The 20,585-nt window shown below is 40.8% G+C and overlaps 1 protein-coding gene across 1 annotated transcript in view; it reads right to left on the reverse strand.

Moving 5' to 3' along the window:
* The window catches only part of slc7a9 (solute carrier family 7 member 9), a 79,096-nt gene that overhangs the window by 12,840 nt on the left and 45,671 nt on the right, over nucleotides 1-20,585 (reverse strand). Inside the window, exons 9-12 of the mRNA XM_073070145.1 lie at nucleotides 18,122-18,225; nucleotides 14,752-14,848; nucleotides 7,799-7,948; nucleotides 5,498-5,672 (exon numbers count right to left, since the gene is read on the reverse strand). Coding sequence (XP_072926246.1) covers nucleotides 5,498-5,672; nucleotides 7,799-7,948; nucleotides 14,752-14,848; nucleotides 18,122-18,225 — 526 coding nt within the window. The remainder of the gene's footprint in view (nucleotides 1-5,497; nucleotides 5,673-7,798; nucleotides 7,949-14,751; nucleotides 14,849-18,121; nucleotides 18,226-20,585) is intronic.

Raw genomic sequence — 20,585 nt, forward strand, 5'->3', positions numbered from 1 at the left:
GTTTCTGTCATATGACCAAAACAAACACACTTTTAAAAATATAGTTTTATCTAATCTGATAACTTTTCCTAAATAATGCTGAAAAAACATGGTCACAAAGAAAAAGCAGCAATTGAGTACATTTATACAAACTCTTAAACTAATTGATATTTGTTCGATGGAACTTTAATCCTGCTTAAAAATGAGCAAATACGGCTTAATGACATTTTATGACAATATCCAAGTCTCGCTTCTTTCTGCCAGGGAAAACATCCCTAAAAATCTAAACTATTTCAATCAAGCACCCTCTTATAAATTCTAGCAGATGCAAAGCAAGCCTGTCCATCTCTTCCTCATTATTGTAGATAAACTATCCATTCCAGGCATTACTCAAGTCTGAAATGCTTCCAATATATCAACATCCTTAAATTAGGTGATCAATGCTGGACACAGTACTGACAATCTTGTCTCACTGATGCCATGTATAACTAATGTGTAATCTTTAATTATGCATTTACTGCTCATAGCAAAGTTAGCTAGCTTTATGTTACTTTCTGATAGCTTTTCTGATTACTTCCTTCACCTGCTTACTAATCCCTTTTCCTGTATTAGGACACACAGATCGTTTTTGCCTCAGAGCTCTTCCTCTCACCATTTAGAAAGTAATGCTCTTTTTTGCTTCCCGCATTTCTTGCTTGAACATTTTTACATTTTCCCACAGTATTCTTCATTTACAAACTTTTGTCCGCTACAATGCAGACGCATTCTTAGACTTTGTATCATCTTTGCAACTTCAAGTTATCTTTCCATTTTACTTGCAAATTTAGGGAGCGTGTCATTTTCATGCATGTAATTTTTTTTTTAATGGAAGCCTCAGCATCCCACCTCAGGACACACCAGGAATTAATAAACACAAGAAGGTTTGCAGACGCTCGAAATTCAAAGCAACACCCACAAAATGGTGGAGGAACTCAATAGGTTAGGCAGCATTTATGGAAACGCTTCAGGCCAAGACCCTTCTTCAGGACTGAAATGGAAGGGGAAAGATGCCAGAATAAAAAGGTTGGGGGAGGGGAAGGAGGCTAGCTAGAAGGTGATAGCTGAAGCCAAGTGGGTGGGAAAGGCAAATGGATGGGAAAGAAAGAATTATACAGACAGGAGAGTGGACAACAGGAGAAAGGGAATGAGAAGGTAGTAGGCAGGTGAAAAGAGGTAAAAGGCTAGAGAATGGAATAGGGAGGGGGGAGGGAAAAATGTTTTACCGGAAGGAGAAATCAATTTTCATGCCATTAGGTTGGAGGCTACCCAGACTATGAGGTGTTGCTCCTCTACCCTGAGGGTGGCATCATCATGGCACAAGAGGAGGCCAAGGAACAACATGCCAGAATGGGAATCGGAATTAAAATGTTTGGCTACCGGGAAGTTCCATTTTAGGCAGATGGAGTGAAGGTGTTTGACAAAGTAGTCCCTCAACTTATTTGTCTCACCAATGTAGAGGAGGCACATTGGGAGCAGTGAATACAATAGGCTACCTCAGCAGATCCACAGGTGAAGTGTTGCCTCACGTGGAAGGACTGTTTGGGGCCCTGAATGGAGATGAGAGAAGTGGTGAATGAGCAGGTGTAGCACTTTGACCACTGGCAGGGTTAAATGCCAGGAGGGAGATTAGTGGGGAGGGACGAATGGACAAGGAAATTGTGGACAGAGTGATCCCTGTGGAAAGTGGAGAGGGGGAAGGAGGTAACAATGTTTAGTGGTAGGGTCCCTTTGGAGTTGGTGGAAGTTGCAGACACTGTTCTTTGAAGAAGGAAGACACCTCTGATGTTCTGGAAAGGAAGGCTGCATCCTGGGAACAGATGTGGTGAAGCCAAAGGAACTGAGAAAAGGGAATAGCATTTTTTATGGGAGATAGGGTGGGAAGTAATCAAGATAACGGTGGGAGTCGGTAGGTTTATAAGAGATGTAAATTGACAGTTTGGCTCGAGGGATATATATATATATATAAAAGAAATGGACCAAGTGAATTAAAGGGCAGGGTGGAAGTTAGAGGCAAAGTTGATAAAATTGACAAGCTCAGCATGGGTGCATGAAGCAGTCACCAGTGCAGTAGAGGAAGAGTTGAGGAGTATTACTGGAAAAAGGTTCAAACATGGATTGTTCTACGTAGCCAACAAAGAGACAGGCATAGCTGGGTCCCATGGCTACCCCTCGAATCTGGAGAAGGTGGGAGGAGCTGAAGGAAAAATCATTGAGGGTGAGGACTAGTTCTGCCAGATGGAGGAGGTGGTGGTGGAGGGCAGCTGGTTGGTTCTTTTGTTAAGAAAGAAGTGGAGAGCTTTGAGGCCTTCTTGATGGGGGATAGTAGAGCTAATAGAACTTGATGTTTCAATTCCTATGATAAGTCAGCATTCTCGATGTAGTTAGTGGGCTTGGAGTGGTGACAAGGAGGGTAGATACCTCATCGGGGTCATCAGATGGGCACCCTCCTTCTTTGATGTTTCGTTGATAAGCCCATGACATCTCCAGAGGGCTCAACAGTGCTACCTGGCGTCCCAGATACACCCCCCTTAGTTCCGTACCCTGCTGCCTTCATTTGCAGCCCAGTTGTTGTCTTTCCTTTTAATCCAAATCCAATTACTGTTTTCTTCTGCTGCATTTGACAAGGACTTGATTGCTTGTTGGAGTGAATAACCCCTCACCCCCACCTTCCTCAATAGACTGGTCATAGATGTAGCCACGAATCCCCTGCATCCCACTTCTACAGGGAAAATCTTGGTCTTCCAGCCGTTCTGAGCAGCTTCAGTTGCCAGTTCAGAGTACTTGGTCTTTTTCCTCTCATAAGCTTCTTCAACACCATCTTCCCATGGTACTGTCAATTCCACAACATATGCTAGCTTGGCTGTTGTGGACCACAGGACCATGTCTGGCCGGAGTGTTGTAGCTATAATGTCTGGGGGAAACACAAGCTTTTTCTCCCAAGTCCACGTTGATTTTCCAGTCCCGAGCAACATGCAGAATGCTTACCTCTGTGGATGTTATATGGTGCTCTGGACGTTGGCCTGCTGGTACAAATCGTGTGATGTGAACATTTCTTGCTGATGTTTGTGGGAGAACATTTGTGGTGATTTGCCTCTGGCCCAAGATTGAAGCCAGCTGTCTGAGAACTTGGTTATGCCGCCAAGTGTACCGCCCCTGGCTGAGGCTCATGGTGCATCCCGTTTAAATGAGCCTTAATGATCCAGGTGCTTGACAAAGAGAGCAAGTGGGGTCTTCTCCCCACCACTGGTTCAGGTTCTGGGGTGTTGGTAGGTCATTAGTGGCTCTGATGACAAAACTTAGCCAAGATCCCTCCATCTCCCAAATGTCATGCCAGCTGAGTTTCCTGTTTTTCAGGCTCTCCCAATTAGTCCATTGGCCTTGCTTGGCCATTGAGACGGCCCTGGCATGTCACTCTGCCTCCTCTGTCTTCTCACCTCCTCCACCATGAGCCGTCTCTTCTGCACTGATGTTGCCTTGTGCCATTGAGGAGCCTTTGGGATGAGCCCGAGCCTGGCTCTCCCAAGTTGGACTTGGCCAACCATATCCCTGAAGTGAAGAGCAGACTTAGCACTCTGAACGGCTTCAGATAGGGTCCACTTCCTCCCTGTTGCCACATGGGGGGCGTTGCTCGAATAACAGTATCTTCAGATTCAGTGAGGGTCATGACCAACCTTGCTTTGGTGCATTTGAATTCTTCCACAAGACTTGCAATTGGAAATTCTAATTTGCCGTTCCCGTACAGTCCTGATGCACCATCAATAACTCTCGGAGACGTGAGGTGAGATATAGGCTTTTATTGGCTGGAAGAAAGAACAAGCAGCAAATGACCACCACACTACATCCTGGAGACTGAGGCCGGGGCTGTGTCTCCAATCGCCTTTATACAGGGGTCTGTGGGAGGAGCCACAGGAGCAGTCAGCAGGGGGGGCGTGTCCAGACAGGTATATGTAGTTCACCACAAGTCCAACAGAACTTAAGCATCGTTGAAGTCCAAGCCACTGTTTCATATGTGTGCTGATCACTCTTTCGAGCTCTTCCACCTTGTTGATGGGGATTTCATACACTGTTAAAGGCCACATGAGTCTTGGAAGTATGCCGAACTGGAAGCACCACAGCTTGAGTTTTCCTGGCAGCAAGGTCTTGTTGATGTGAGCTATGTACATGATGGTATCCCTTTTTGAGTTGTTTAAACTGCCCGGTGTCCTTGAACTTAGCATCATACCATTGGCCCAAGCTCTTCACTGGCATTTCTGACACAGCTGGGAAAGGTGTTCCGTTAATATGATATAGTATATAGGGACTGAACATTCATGGTGAAAATCGAGTAGTCAGTCCTACCTATCAGAAAACAAATACTGTGTCCTATTAGCCAGCCTATCTCTACTAACCACACCAGAATGTCACCTCCTGCACCATTAGCATTTTTCTAACATCACCTTGTGAAATACTTTAAGAAAATCCAAGTATGGAGCACCCATTGGTCTCTCTTCCCAAGTACTATTCACTGCTTCAATGAATCCAATAATCGGACACAATTGCCCTTTCATAGAACCACATTACATTTATTAAATGACCTTTAATTTTTCTGTGGCTTGTTTTAGATCTTTAATAACACCAACTTCTGATATTTTTCTATGACAATTGTTAAGCAAACTATCCAGCAGTTTTCTGCTTTTTATCTCGCTCTTTATTTTTTGAATAAAGGGAATCTTCTAATATAGTGCAATCTTCCATGAACCAAGGAAATTTTAGAATATTAAAATCAACACATCAACAATTTTATTAGCCTCTTCTTTTAAGACCCTAGGATGAATGTTGTCAACACCCAAAGAACTGCTCGCCTTTGGTTCCAACAGATCCCAGGTGATTTTAACTCGCTCAAATTCTTCCCTCACCTCTGAATCCCAAATTATAGATATTTTTGTGATGTTACTTGTATCCTGTAAAGATACAAGTAAAGATACAGCTTGCAAAGTACCTGTTCAATTTAGCTGTCATCTTTCTTTTCATTATTTAATCGATATATCTCCACCCACTGTCTCCTTAACTTAATTTGCCAATTAACCTTAGCTGACTATTTTTATTCCTCAAAGCTGTCTTTATGTGAATTCTAAAAGTACTGATATTACTGGTCATCACAAACATGTCCTTGCTCAATCTATTCCAAACAGTTGCTATCTGGTATGAAGTTTATATCTAATCTGTCCAATTAAACCACACCACCCACTTTTGGTTTTAAACCATGCCTCCTCAGCATTGCCCTCAATTTCTTACATGTCTCTAATCTCCCTGCATCATTACAGTGATCACAACTCATTAGGTAAAAGTTGTGATACCAAACTACTTACAGCAGAATGTTTCTCCTATAATGAATCCAAATAAATCTAACTTAGATCATATCATATCATGTTTGGTCAGAACTTAACTCGAGTTGTAAATTAACAATGAAGACTTAAAGCAACAGATATTTACTACTTACTCATTATTTTATGGATCCAACTGAAGTGAAAGTAAATAAACAAGACATAAATTATCAGTCCTCCCACAATGAATAGTGCACAGTATAGGTAAGCCCATTCTGGCGCATCAATGATAGGAGCAAGAACCAAGTAGACGGCGACAATAGTTACAATGACTGGAAAAATTATGGGAACCTGAAATGGAAATATATAGTTAGATATTAGGAGTTCAAACAAGCAGTTCAAAAGCAGCTAGAAATGTTTTTGTGAGTAGACGTTCCCGTTATTATTCCCAAGAGTCACAGCTCAAATAACTAAGTAATCTGTACCCACCTATAGGCTTTCTCTTTGACCCATGTGAAGTGTACATAACCCCTTCAGAACACATCCCATTTTCAAAGCCGAAGGTGTTTAGATACAAATTGGCAGAGGCAGTGCATAAGAAAGGGGCACCGACAGATGCACTGAACTGAAACCAAGCAGCTCTAACTTGAACAGTTCAAAAAACTGAGTGAGCAACGCTACATTCCAAATTCATTTGACAAATAAGGCAGCACGGTAGCATAGCGCAGAACTACACCAGTGACCCAGGTTCAATTCCCGCACTGTCCTTGAGGAGTTTGTACATTCTCCCTGTGACCACGTGAGTTTCCTCTGGGTTCTCTAATTTCCTTGTATATTTCAAAGACATACAGGTTAGTAGGTTAGTCAGTCACATGGGTGTAATTGGGCAGTGCATGGCAAAAGGGCCTGTTACTGCACTGCATCTCTGAAATAACTTAAAATAAAAAATAGATTGATTGCTTGGGACTAATTAAAGTAATTCGTAGTGTCAAGAGAAAGCCTATAAGATACTTAAGTTGCATGGTTCTGCATCAAGAATAGATAGCAAGTTGCTGAAAGACCATCCTGATGAGTCATTGTCAAAGATTGTTTCTCACTTCAACTGAGTCTTGGTATAATTCAGTCCCAAGAACACGACAACACAATTTAAAGAGAATGATATGGAAATAAATTCATAAAATTTAAGTGGATACATTATTGGCTGAAATGTAGGAAGCAGAAGATGATGGTGGAAGGTTGATTTTTGGAGGGAGGCTTGTGATTAGTGTGCCTATTGTTGTTCATCAACTGCACAAACAATTTAGATGAGAATGCATTAGGCATGGATAGTAAGCCTGCAGATAGTGAAATAGGTGTTATTGTCAGCAGTGGAGGTTATCAGAAATTACAAGGGGATCTTAATCAGCTAGATAAATCGTTAGTGGGTTGGCAACTGACATTTGTTCCAGATGAGTGCAATGTGTTGCATTTTGGTAAGTCAAACCAAGCTAGAACAGGGGGATCCAGCAGAGCAAGCATGTTGTTCGCTGAAAGTAGCATCATACGTAGAGAGAGTGGTGAACATGGCATTTGACACACCTCCCTTCATCAGTCGTTAAACTAAGCATGAGAACTGGCACATGTGTTTCACTTTTCCAAGACATTGGTGAGGCCACATTTGCTCTGTAGTTTTGGGTACCCTGCTACAGGAAAGGCATCATTAAGCTGCAGAGATTGACAAGAATGTTGCCAGGACTTGAGGGCCTGAGTTACAGGTAGAGGTTGGACTTTATTCAGGAGACTAAGGGATGTTATTGTATGAAATCATGAGGGGCACAGATATAAGTGCACAGTCTTTTTGCCAAGGAAAGAGAAACAAAAACTAGGGAGCATAGGTTTAAGGTGAGAGGGGAAAATTTTTAAAGGGATCTAAGAGTCAACTTCTCACAAAGGATAGCGCTTCTATAAAGCTACCTGCCAAAGGAAATGGTTGAAGCAAATACAGTAACCTTGTTTAAGTGCACTTGAGTAGATAGATGGATTGGGATATGGGCACAACATAGACAAATGGGACTAGTTCAAATGGACATGTTGGTTGACATGAATGAGTTGGGCTGAAGAGACTGTTCCATGGTTCTATGGCCATGACCATGTCAGAAGCATACTGTACATGCATTCTGATATGTTTTCAATAATGGGGACAATAACACATTTGGGACATGGGGACAATAACAAATGTGCAATAGCACATTTCTGTGGAAAACACGGGCTATGAATGTTGAAAATGAGTTAGCATTACCGTTTATCAGAAATGAAACATTAACTGCTCCATAAAATACAATCAACATGTCAGCATTTGTTTTTTTGTTCATAAAGCTAAAGATATTTTGTGAGCAAAAGTTCATTGAAATTAGAGGGTTGCTGAAAATAAGAGTAAATTTTAATTGACAAGTCCACATCATTACAGCAGAAGGAATGAAATATCATTTACACCTTACCTTTACTGGTCTTCTTAGAGATTTTCTTGTAAATCTCATGACGATCGATGAGAATATAGTCAGTCCATAAAAAATCCAGGAAGCAAAGCTGAAGTAATTTATAAGGGTGTTGATATCTGCTGGAATTATGTAGATAATAGCTAGAATTCCCTGTAAAATAAAGTATAATACTAAACAATCTAGTGTGGAAAAATAATTACAGATTATTAATTACAGTACCAGTATTTTATTGAGAAGTATTGTGTAATTCTTAACAACACCTCGATATTGAGGGTAAGGGATTGGCATGAAAAGAATAGTGACTAACAAAAACAAGGTTTTTTTCAGCTGGTAATCTGTAACTAGCAGGGTCTCACAAGGATCAATGCCAGGGTCTCAACTAATTATAATTTATATGCATGAAGGCCCAAGTATGTTGTAGACAAATTTGCCGATGAAACATAGACAATAGACAGTAGGTGCAGGAGTAGGCCATTCAGCCCTTCTAGCCAGCACCACCATTCACTGTGATCATGGCTGATTATACACAATCAGTACCCAGTTCCTGCCCTCTCCCCATATCCCTTGACCCCGCTATCTATAAGAGCTCTATCTAACTCTCTCTTGAATGCATCCAGAGACTTGGCCTCCACCACTTTCTGGGGTAGAGCATTCCACATATCCACCACTCTCTGGGTGAAAAAGTTTTTTCGCATCTCTGTTCTAAATGGCCTACCCCTTATTCTTAAACTGTGGCCTCTAGTTCTGGACTCACCCATCAGCGGGAACATGCTTCCTGCCTCCAGCATGTCCAATCCCTTAATAATCTTATATGTTTCAATCAGATCCCCTCTCATCCTTCTAAATTCCAGTGTATACAAGCCCAGTCACTCCAATCTTTCAACATATGACAGTCCCGCCATTCCGGGAATTAACCTTGTGAACCTACGCTGCACTCCCTCAATAGCAAGAATGTCCTTCCTCAAATTTGGAGACAAAAGCTGCACACAGTACTCCAGGTGTGGTCTCACCAGGGCCCTGTACTGCTGCAGAAGGACCTCTTTACTCCTATACTCAATTTCTCTTGTTATAAAAGCCAGCATGCCATTAGCTTTCTTCACTGCCTGCTGTACCTGCATGCTTGCTTTCATTCACTGATGTACAAGAACACCTAGAACTCGTTGTACTTCCCCTTTTCCTAACTTGACTCCATTTAGATAGTAACCTGCCTTTCTGTTCTTGCCACTAAAGTGGATAACCTCACATTTATCCACATTAAGCTGCATCTGCCATACATTTGCCCACTCACCCAACCTGTCCAAGTCACCTTGCATTCTCATAACATCCTCCTGACATTTTACACTGCCACCCAGCTTTGTGTCATCAGCAAATTTGCTAATGTTACTTTTAATCCCTTCATTTAAATCATTAATGTATATTGTAAACAGCTGCGGTCCCAGCACCGAACCTTGCGGTACCCTACTGGTCACAGCCTGCCATTCCGAAAGGGGCCCATTAATCGCTACTCTTTGTTTCCTGTCAGCCAGCCAATTTTCAATCCATGTCAGTACTCTGCCCCCAATACCAAGTGCCCTAATTTTGCCCACTAATCTCCTATGTGGAACTTTATCAAAAGCTTTCTGGAAATCCAGGTACACTACATCCACTGGCTCTCCCTTGTCCATTTTCATAGTTACATCCTCAAAAAACTCCAGAAGATTAGTCAAGCATGATTTTCCCTTCATAAATCCATGCTGACTCAGACTGATCCTTCTACTGCTATCCAAATGTGTTGTAATTTCCTCTTTTATAATTGACTCCAGCATCTTTCCCACCACTGACGTCAGGCTAACCGGTCTATAATTCCCTGTTTTCTCTCTCCCTCCTTTCTTGAAAAGTGGGACAACATTAGCCACCCTGCAATCAGCAGGAACTGTTCCTGAATCTATAGAACATTGGAAAATGATTACCAATGTGTCCACGATTTCTAGAGCCACCTCTTTAAGTACCCTGGGATGCAGACCATCAGGTCCCGGGGATTTATCAGCCTTCAGACTCAACAGTCTATCCAACACCGTTTCTTGCCTAATATAAATTTCCTTCAGTTCATCCTTTACCCTAGTTCCTTTGGCCACTATTACATCTGGGAAATTGTTTGTGTTTTCCCTAGTGAAGACAGATCCAAAGTACCTGTTCAACTCATCTGCCATTTCCTTGTTCCCCATAATAAATTCACCCGTTTCTGTCTTCAATGACCCGATTTTGGTCTTAATTATTTTTTTGCTATTCACATACCTAAAGAAGCTTTTACTATCCTCCTTTATATTCTTGGCTAGTTTACCTTCGTACCTCATTTTTTCTTGACGTATTGCTTTTTTTGTTATCTTCTGTTGCTCTTTAAAAGCTTCCCAGTCCTCCAGTTTCCTGCTCATCTTTGCTATGTTATACTTCTTCTCTTTTAGTTTTATACTGCCCTTTACTTCCCTCGTCAGCCACGGCCGCCCCTTACTCCCCTTAGGATCTTTCTTCCTCTTTGGAATGAACCGATCCTGCACCTTCTGCATTATTCCCAGAAATACCTGCCATTTTTGTTCCACTGTCTTCCCTGCTAGGGTATTGTTCCATTGAACTTTGGCCAGCTCCTCCTTCATAGCTCCATAGTTCCCTTTGTTCAACTGTAATACTGACACATCTGATTTTCCCTTCTCCTTCTCAAATTATAGGTTAAAACATATCATATTATGGTCACTACCTCCTAATGGCTCCTTTACCTCGAGGTCCCTGATCAAATCCGGTTCATTGCACAACACTAAATCTAGAATTGCCTTCTCCCTGATAGGCTCCAGTACAAGCTGTTCTAAGAATCCATCTCGGAGGCACTCCACAAGCTCCCTTTCTTGGGGTCCAGTACCATTCTGATTCTCCCAGTCTACCTGCATGTTGAAATCCCCCATGACAACTGTATCATTACCTTTGTGACATGCAAAGATGTCCCAAACAAGGTGGGAGGGTTAGCAAGTGCCTGAACATAAGTAAAAGGGAAAGACAATAGATGAAGTGAATTTATTTATTTTATTTAAAGATGTAGCACAGAATAGGCCCTTTGAGTACACTGCCCAGCAAACTCCAATTTAACCCTAGCCTAACTATGGGGCAATGTACAATGACCAATTAACCTACTTCCTGGTTTGTCTTTGGACTGTGGGAGGAAACCAGAGTACCTGGAGAAAACCCATGCATTCCACAGGGAGAATGTACAAACGCTTTACAGAGGATGCCAGACTTGAACTCCAAACTCCAATGTCCTGAGCTGTAATAGTGTCACACTAACTACTATGCCACTGTGGTGCCATGAATGGGCAAGTTGGCAAATGGAGTGTAATATGGGAAAATAAGGATTTTTTTTTTACTTTGGAGGGAAAAATGTACAAAGCAAATTAGAACTCAAATGGAGTGAGAACACAAAATGTGCTCCCAAATGGATCACAGGCCCTAGTGCATGAAACACAGAAAATTACCACTGGAGGTGCAGCAAATAATTAGGAAGTTTGATCACATAACAGCCTTTACTACAAGGGATATTGAGGTAAAAGAAGGGGTATTTTGATGCAACTTCACACAGTGCTGGTTAGACCACAACTGGAATACTGTGTACAATTTCAGAAAGCATATCCATAGAAACACAGAAAATAGGTGCAGGAGTAGGCCATTCGGCCCTTTGAGCCTGCACCGCCATTCAGTATGATCATGGCTGATCATCCAACTCAGAACCCTGTACCTGCTTTCTCTCCATACCCCCTGATCCCTTTAGCCACAAGGGCATATATTTAACTATAGCCAATGAACCGGCCAAAACTGTTCCCGTGGCAGAGAATTCCACAGATTCACCACTCTCTGTGTGAAGAAGTTTTGCCTCATCTCGGTCCTAAAAGGCTTCCCCTTTATCCTTAAACTGTGACCCCTCGTTCTGGACTTCCCCAACATCGGAAACAATCTTCCTGCATCTAGCCTGTCCAATCCCTTTAGAATTTTATATGTTTCTATAAGATCCCCCCTCAATCTTCTAAATTCTAGTGAGTATAAGCCTAGTTGATCCAGTCTTTCTTCATATGAAAGTCCTGCCATCCCAGGAATCAATCTGGTGAACCTTCTCTGTACTCCCTCTATGGCAAGAATGTCTTTCCTCAGATTAGGGGACCAAAACTGCACACGATACTCCAGGTGCGGTCTCACCAAGGCCTTGTACAACTGCAGTAGAATCTCCCTGCTCCTGTGTAAAAAATGGCCACTTGATTGGTTTCTCAAATGAAGGGTTGACATATAAAGAGTTCAGCCTATATTTATCGGAGTTTGGACAAACAAGAGATTATCATCCTGAATCATGATTCTGAGAGGAATTAACAGAGAGGATGCTGAGAGAATGTTTCCCCTTGTTGGGTGGGGGTTGGTCTAAGATTAAGAAGCATGGTTTCAGAATAAGATGGCTTCCATTTAACATAGAAGGAAAAATTCTTTCCCTCTGAGGGTTCTAACTGTTTTGAACCCTATTCTCCAGACAGCTGGTGGGCAGTGAAGTTAGTTCTGCTGCCTCATACCTCCAGGGATCTGGGTTATATCCTGATCTTAAGTTCTCCGTGTGACTGCCTGGGTTTATCCTTGGTGCTCCAATCTTCCCCGCAACATTCTAAAGACATGCTGGTAGGTTAATTATCTATACTGTAATATCACCATTTAAGTTAATGGATAAAAAAATCAAAGGGTGTTGATTGGCATGTAAGAGAAAGAGAGGAAATTAAGGAGAATAGAACTAATGTTATTTCTTCCCTGGAAACTAGCATGGATCCGATGGACCAAATGGCCTCCTTTTGTGTCCTTATAAGACTAAAATGTCAGAGACATTGAATATATTCCAAGAACGACAGACAACTGAGGATGGACTCAAAGGCAATGGAAAGGGAGTAGGAAGATGGCATTGGGGTCAAGACTAAATACAGAGCAGGTTAAAGTGACTAAATGGTCCAGTCTTGATCTCATGTCTTAAATTCTTATGTTTTAATGTTTACTGGTACCCAACTTTCAGATGTTCAGTGCCTCTATACTGCAGTACATGATGTGGAAATCAAAGACATGGTGAACAGCAAAGAGTGAACCCTACCACTTGCATAAAGCATTATCCAGCACAACACATTGCCTTGGTCTACAGTTTTGGTGGTCAGAAAAGAATTAGAGTTTTATTCGGAATCAATTTTAATATTACTGGCATATGTCATGAAATTTGTTGTTTTGCAGCAGCAGTATGTTGCAATACATTATTAAAAATCTATTAATTACAATAAATGTATATGAAAAATTAAAATTTAATAGTGCAAAAAGTGAGGGTTAAAAAATAGTAGTGTTCATGGATCCATTGTCTATTCAGAAATCTCAGACTATGAATCTTCTGGTTCATCCATAGCATTTGATTTGGATATGTACAGCATGTTCTCAAAGGCCAACACTCATCCACACAGGTCTTGATGAAGTCAGTGACAACTGTGGTGTATTCACTCAGATTCAAAGATAAATCCCTGAATATTGTCTAGTCCACTAACTCAAAGCAGTCCAGTAGGCAGGCGCTCTTCCACCTCCCTTGACCAGATCTTCTTGGTCTTCTCCATTGGTGCTGCGATCCTTAGTCTCTGCCTACACCCTGGGGGTATAGGCACAGTGGTATGGTATGGCACAGTATATGTTTTTGGTTTTCAAGACATACAAATTTCTGTCACAATGTACTTGCCCAATTGGAGGCATTGTCAATATGAGTCAGAGTATCGTGGGCTAAGGTCACCCTTCAGAGAAAATATTATAAAGTCTAATGGCAGAAACTACACCAGAAGGAAGGCTCATCTGTTGGAGCTGCTGTCAATCAAAGGTAAATAATCTGATGGTGCTATTCTAAGGAAGAGCAGGTGAGTTCTCTTAATGTTCTATTTACCTCTCAAAGAAAACACCAAAACAGGTATTATCACATTACTATGGAAAGAACTTGCAGTACACAAATTAGCTGCCATGTTCCCTGAATTGCACCACTTCATAAGTATTTCAATAGCTGAAAAGTATTTTGTTATGACCTGGGGGTATGAAATGTACAAGTATTTTAACTTCTACCTTTAGTATCTACAGTACGTGATTCAAGCCTGATTAGAGAAATCCAAACCCAATTATTTCTTGGACTATGATTATGGTTTATTTTCAAAAGGGTGTGCAGTGGGTAATTGATAAGAATGAATGTTAGACAACTTCCAAACCTCTAATTATACACATTTTCACCTTTCAGTTATAAGGTGCTTCCCTGTCGAACTTTCTGATCAATTTCAAGTTCAGGCTTTATGATAAAAATACTTGTGTAAAGTTGTGAAAATACATTGTAGCTCAATCTCAAGATTGTATATGGTATACATATTTTGATTATAAATTTACTTTGAATTTTGAGCTCTTTTATGTTGTAAATATATTTTTATCTTGTTTAATACAATAGGCATTGCTGTGTAGTTAGTGCAGTGAGTTCGGGATTTGGTATCATGCCTACATGTGATGATGTAACAGATTAGTAATAACAAATATTAGGTACTAATTAACAAAACAGCATCAAACAGCCTCAATGTATAACAAAAATAATTCTGTTTGAATTGCTCTTTCATTTCTGAACATTAGAGTAACAACAGATAGAAGTTGCTGTCAATTTTCTGTTGCGGTGCTCCAGGTACCTCATGGGTATAAAACACCACTGGGTAGCTTTCATAAGTCACTGCTCTTCTAGCAATTGTGAGCACTGTCTATACTATCAATAATATTTTAATACAAATTATGAAAGCCCATCATTTCAGTCAACAAAACAAATACACAAATGGTTACATCTTACCAGCATTCATTCTATTCACACAACAGCACTGTTGTTATTTTTTTATTTGTAAATAAAAACATGAATTTCTTACATTGAACAGGAGGGCTGGTGCCGGTGTTAAACGTTTGATGTTGATGTATGACAACAACTTAATCATATGACCCTCCCGGGCTGTGACTAATGTAAGCCTGTTAAATAAAAATAAAGTCAAAACAGATCTTCATAGATATTTTAGTTTCAGCTACAACCAACTTGAATGATCTAAATGAAATTTAAAATCTATCAGGTTTAATATCACTGGTATACATCATGAAATTTGTTGTTATGAGGCAAAACATTGCAATACATTATAATAAAAACTGAATTATACTATATATAAAATATTTGAATTAAATAAGTAGTGCAAAAAAGGTAGAGAGGTAGCGTTCATGGGTTCAATGTCCATTTAGAAATCTAATGGCAGAGGGGAAGAAGCTGCTCCTGAATCATTAGGTGAATGTCTTCAGGCTTCTGTACCTTCTCCCTGATGATAGCAATGAGAAAAGAGCATGATAGGGGTCCTTAATAATGGGTGCCATCTTTTTGAGCCATCACTCCTTGAAGATGTCCTGGATGCTACAAAGACTAGTGCCCATGATGGAGCTGACTGAGTTTACAACTTTTTGCAGCTTATTTCAATCCTGCACAGTGCACCTACTCCCCCTACCCCCCCCCCCCCCCCCCCCGCCACCACACTGTCGTGCTTTCTTTATAACTGCATTGATATGTTGGGCCTGGGATGGATCCTCAGAGATATTGACACCCAGGAACTTGAAACTGCTCACTCTTTTAAAAGAAAACATTCTGGTCAGATAAGGAGACCATAAGACATGGGCATGGAATTAGGTTACGCTGCCATTCTATCGTGGCAGATTTATTAACCCTCTCAACTCTATTCTCTTGCCTTCTCCCCGTAATCTTTGATGCCCTGACTAATCAGCAACCTATCAACCCCTGCTTTAAATATACCAAATGACTTGGCCTCCACAATTGTCTGTGGCAATGAATTCCACAGATTTACCACCATCTTGCTGAAGAAATTCTACCTCATGCCTGTTCTCAAGTGACATCCTTCTATTCTGAGGCTGTGCCCTCTGGTCCTAGACTCCTCCACTATAGGAAAACATCCTCTCCACATCCACTAGGTCTTTCAATATTTGACAGGTTTCAATGAGATCACCCCTCATTCTTCTAAATGTGAACAAATAAAGGGTCAGAGCCATCAAATGCTACTCGTGTTAACCCTTTCATTCCCGGGATAATTTTCTTGAGTCTCCTCTGGACCCTCTCCAATGCCAGTACAGCGTTTCTTATATAAGGGGCACAAAACTGCTCACAATGCTCCAAGTTCACTCTGATTAATGCCTTATAAAGTGAATAAAACTGCTTTATAAGGCCTCAGCATTACATCCTTACTTTTATATTCTCGAGACAAGGCATAAGTGTGAGAACATTCCAAATTAGTTTAGGTGGTGGTGGGTGGAAGAGTGGGCAATGGAGAAGTGAATCCCTGCACACCCCTGATAAATAGTTTTCACATAGAAAAAATGTTTGGTTTGCTTTTTACCAAAATGAAAACCAAGTGCTGACCTCTCTGGAGCAAAGGAGGTTAAGAGAGCACATGATTAAGGTAATATAAAATTATGAGGCATACTATCGGGTAGACTGCAGGAAACATTTCCCCTTATCAAACATAGATAAAACTAGAGGAGATAGATTTAGAGTGAGAAGGAAGAGATTTACAGGAGTTATGAGGGAGGCCTTCTTCTACCTGGAGATGCATTGCCTAATAGAGTAACTGAAGCCGGAACCATGACAGCATTTAAGTAGTGTCTGAATGAGCAGTGGAATCACTTTGGAATTCCTAAAATTCAGCAATAAATCTTCTCCCTGAGTTACTGGAAATAATTGATGTAGGTGTTGAAACAAAATGAGTGATAAAAACAAGTGGTTATAAGCTTGCACTGAGTCTTCAATGTTGATGCATAAAGTTTTAGTGAAACCTGAAAATGCACGATTGCAGTTTAACTCAACAATCCAGCCACAAAGTACAGACTGTTGGGAGGAACTCAGACAGTCAGGTAGAGGGAAATGAACAGTAGATATTTCCTCCAGAATGAAAGCTAGTGGGGAGAAAGCCACTATAGAGGTGAAGGGGAAGGGCTGGAGCAATTGTATGCTGGCGATGGGCAGAAACTAGTTGTGAACTTCTGCTGTCAGATATGATATCAAACCTCATCTCATAACTCTGCTGAACAAAAAACAATCCTTAATGAAGATTTGCACAATCTTTATTAGCATTTGATTGCTCAAGATGATATTCGAATCAGTTTGTGCGTCAGAACACCCAGGGTTTGGAGCACAAGAATAGCCTGAAGGATAATTTCCAATATCATTGCCAAGACCAGTGTTGGGATTTCCCTCAGGTCTCATTTAATATCCTGGGCTAGACTAGACATTTAAACACAGAGTTGCCAGATATATAATTATATATCACAACTGGAAATAGACACCAATAATCTGATATTTATGGGCTGGATAATTGACCAGGAAATCCAATAATCTTACTGAATTTAATAGACATCTTTATCAATAATTAAGCAAGACAGTGCTGAATTTAAATTTCTATTAAAATATTAACAATGTGGGGAGAAACCAGAGCACCCGGTGCAAACTCAGATTGTCACAGGAAGAATGGGCAAAATCTACACAGACAGCTCCTGAGGACAGGATTGAACCCAGACTCGTGAGGCAGCAGCATTACTTGTTGTGGCACACTGTCCCACCAAGATGGATTGGCAAAAAAAAAAATCAATGGACTCCTATTTTAGACTTAAGAATAGCTATTAACAACTCCATGTCAGCTGGTGATGCAGCAGGATATATAACTCAGAACAACAGCAGAAAAATAAACTACTTCACCCAATACTTTCCACAGACACTCCTCCAATCCCCAAATGCATCAAGAGAAGGGGAGGCAAATAAAATTAATTTTAAACAGTGTGGTCATCACATTTGACTGACAAGGCATTTAAACTATTATCACCTATTAACACTGTGACAAAGCATTGACCGTACTGTGTCCAACAGTATGCAGCAATCCCACCACTGTTTGTAAGGAGATGGTACGTTCTGCTCTCTCCGTGACTGTGTAGGGTTCCTCCAGGTGCTCCAGTTTCTGCCCACCTCCCAAAAATGTACAGGTTAGTAGGTTAACTGATCATGTGGGTGCAATTGGGCAACTTGGGGGCTTGTTGGACTGGAAGGGCCTATTACTGTGCTGTTTATCTAAATAAAATTACTGCATTCTTAGCAATCTTATTGCATTTGCAATGGTAACTTATTTGCGTAGACCTTCCATCAGAAAATAAATCAGTTAAATGGAGAAATATATATTTTGTTTGCTTAAAAAAAATCTTTACCTGCCAGCTGTGAAACAGGAACCATTTGCAGCTCCAAAGGTAGAAAATACAACAAAAAGTGGAACTATCCAAGAGACTGGTGTGAGTACCCGATCTCCAAAAGTCTATTGCAACAAATAAAAATGTTGACCAATGTTAGATGTTCCCAATAGAATGTTTCAGACATATCTATGTTCAAAATTGTCAATAAAACATTCCAAGATTTCTTTATGTATTATGTATTCATCTATTGTATAGTAACAAACAACTTACAATTAATCAATCACAACTTCCTTGTTCAACACTCATAACCCAACTGGTTTCCCCATTGCAGCTTTCCGTACAAGAATGGGAATACCTACCTGTTTCCAGGTGAAACAGTACTTCCTTCAGCTTGGTAAGAAGCATTCAATGTCCTCAGCAGAGAAGATAAGAAACTGAAGCACAAATAGGCTATTCAGGCCCTTGCCTGTACTCCACTATTCAACAAGATCATGGCTGATCATTTCCTCTGTGCCACTCTCCTACCTATATCCCTCTGAAACCTCTCTACCTCTGTCACCCGGTTTTTTTATCATCAGCAAAATTGAATTTATTACACCTAGTTCTTGTATCCAAATCATGAATTGTAAACAGCTGGGGTCTCAGCAACAATCACAGAGACAACATCAATCTCCCAACCCAAAAATTACCAATTTATTCCTGTTTTCTGTTTGCAAACTAATCCTCAATCCCACCTTAATACATTACTCCCCTGTTCTTGAGCATTAATTTATTTAATAACCTTTGGTATGTCATCTTGTCAAAGACTTTACTGAAAAAACAAGTATGATTTATAGCTGATGTGAAAATCAGTGTTGCTGCTGATATTCAGGAGGATAAATATATTGATCTGTTGGAAAATTGGGAAGGGCAGTGGCTGATGGAATTTAATCCTGATAATACAAGGTATTGCACTCTGAGAGGGTAGATCCAGTGCATGGTAGGGCCCTAAGGGATATTGAAAATAAAGGAACCTCATTGTATAAGCCCAAGGGTCCCTGATGCTGAATAAAATGTTGAAGTAACCCATGGAGCATATTCTGCCCAGAGGTCAGTGACCGGTAGTGTTCCCTAGGGATTTATTCTGGGACTCCTGCTCTTTGTAATTTTTATAAATGACGTGGGTGAGGAAGTCAAAGAGAGGGGTTGTAATTTTGCAGGTGACAGAAAGGTTGGTTGTGCTGTGGACAGTGTAGAACAGAGATTTCCAATCTTTTTATGCCATTGACTAATACCATTAAGCATTAAGTTAAAACCCCGTGGTACAGAGGGTTGTCACAGCTTACAGTGGAACATTGACAGGATGCAGAGCTGGGCTGAGAAGTGCTAGATGGAGTACAACCTGGAAAAGTGTGAAGTGCTTCACTTTGAAAGGTCAAACTTGACGGCAGAATGCAACGTTAAAGTTCAAAGTAAATCTACCATCAAAGTACGTATGTCACCATATACAGCTCTGAGATTCATTTTCTTGTGGGCATACTCAATAAATCTATTGAATAATAACCAGGTTGACAGTGTTGTTAAGAAGTTGATGAAGGTGTGTTGGCCTTCATCAACTGTGGGATTGAGTTCAAGAGCCATGAGGTAATGTTACAGCTATATAAGACCTTTGTCAGACCCCACTTGGAGTACTGTGATCAGTTCTGGTCACCTCACTGCAGGAAGGATGTGGAAACTATAGAAAGAATGCAGAGGAGATTTACAAGATTGCCTGGATTGGAGAGCATGCATTATGAGAATAGGTTGAGTGAACTTGGCCTTTTCTCCTTGGAGCGACGGAGGATGAGAGGTGACCTGATAGAGGTGTACGAGATGATGAGAGGCATTGATTGTGTGGATAGCCTGAAGTTTTTTTACCGGGGCTGAAATGGCTAACATGAAGAGGCATACTTTTAAGGTGCTTGGAAGTAGGTACTGGGGGGATGTCAGGGGTAAATTTTTCACACAGAGAGTGGTGAGTGTGTGGAATGCATTGCCGGCGACAGTGGTGGAGGCAGATACAATAGGGTCTTTAAGAGACTCTTAGATAGCTACATGGGGTTTAGAAAAATAAAGGGCTGTGTGGTAAGGTAATTCTAGGCAGTTTCTAGGGTAGGTTACATGGTTGGCACAACATTGTGGGCTGAAGGGTCTGTAATGTGCTGTAGATTTCCATGTTCTATGTTCATAACAGAATCAATGAAAGACTGCACCAACTCGGGCATTCAACCAGTGTGCAAAAGACAACAAACTGCAAGTACAAAAAGAATAATAATAATAAATAAGTAAACAATAAATACTGAGAACATGAGATGAAGAGTCCATGAAAGTGAGTCCATAGGTTGTTGGTACAGTTCAGCAAAGGGAAGCTGAGTAAAGTTACCCCTCTGGTTCAAGAGCCTGATGGTTGAGGGTTAATTACAGGATTTTTAACAGTGTGGAGCAACAAAGGGATCTTGGGGTT

The sequence above is a fragment of the Hemitrygon akajei genome, chromosome 17 (genome assembly GCF_048418815.1).
Source record: "Hemitrygon akajei chromosome 17, sHemAka1.3, whole genome shotgun sequence".
Taxonomy (NCBI): domain Eukaryota; kingdom Metazoa; phylum Chordata; class Chondrichthyes; order Myliobatiformes; family Dasyatidae; genus Hemitrygon; species Hemitrygon akajei.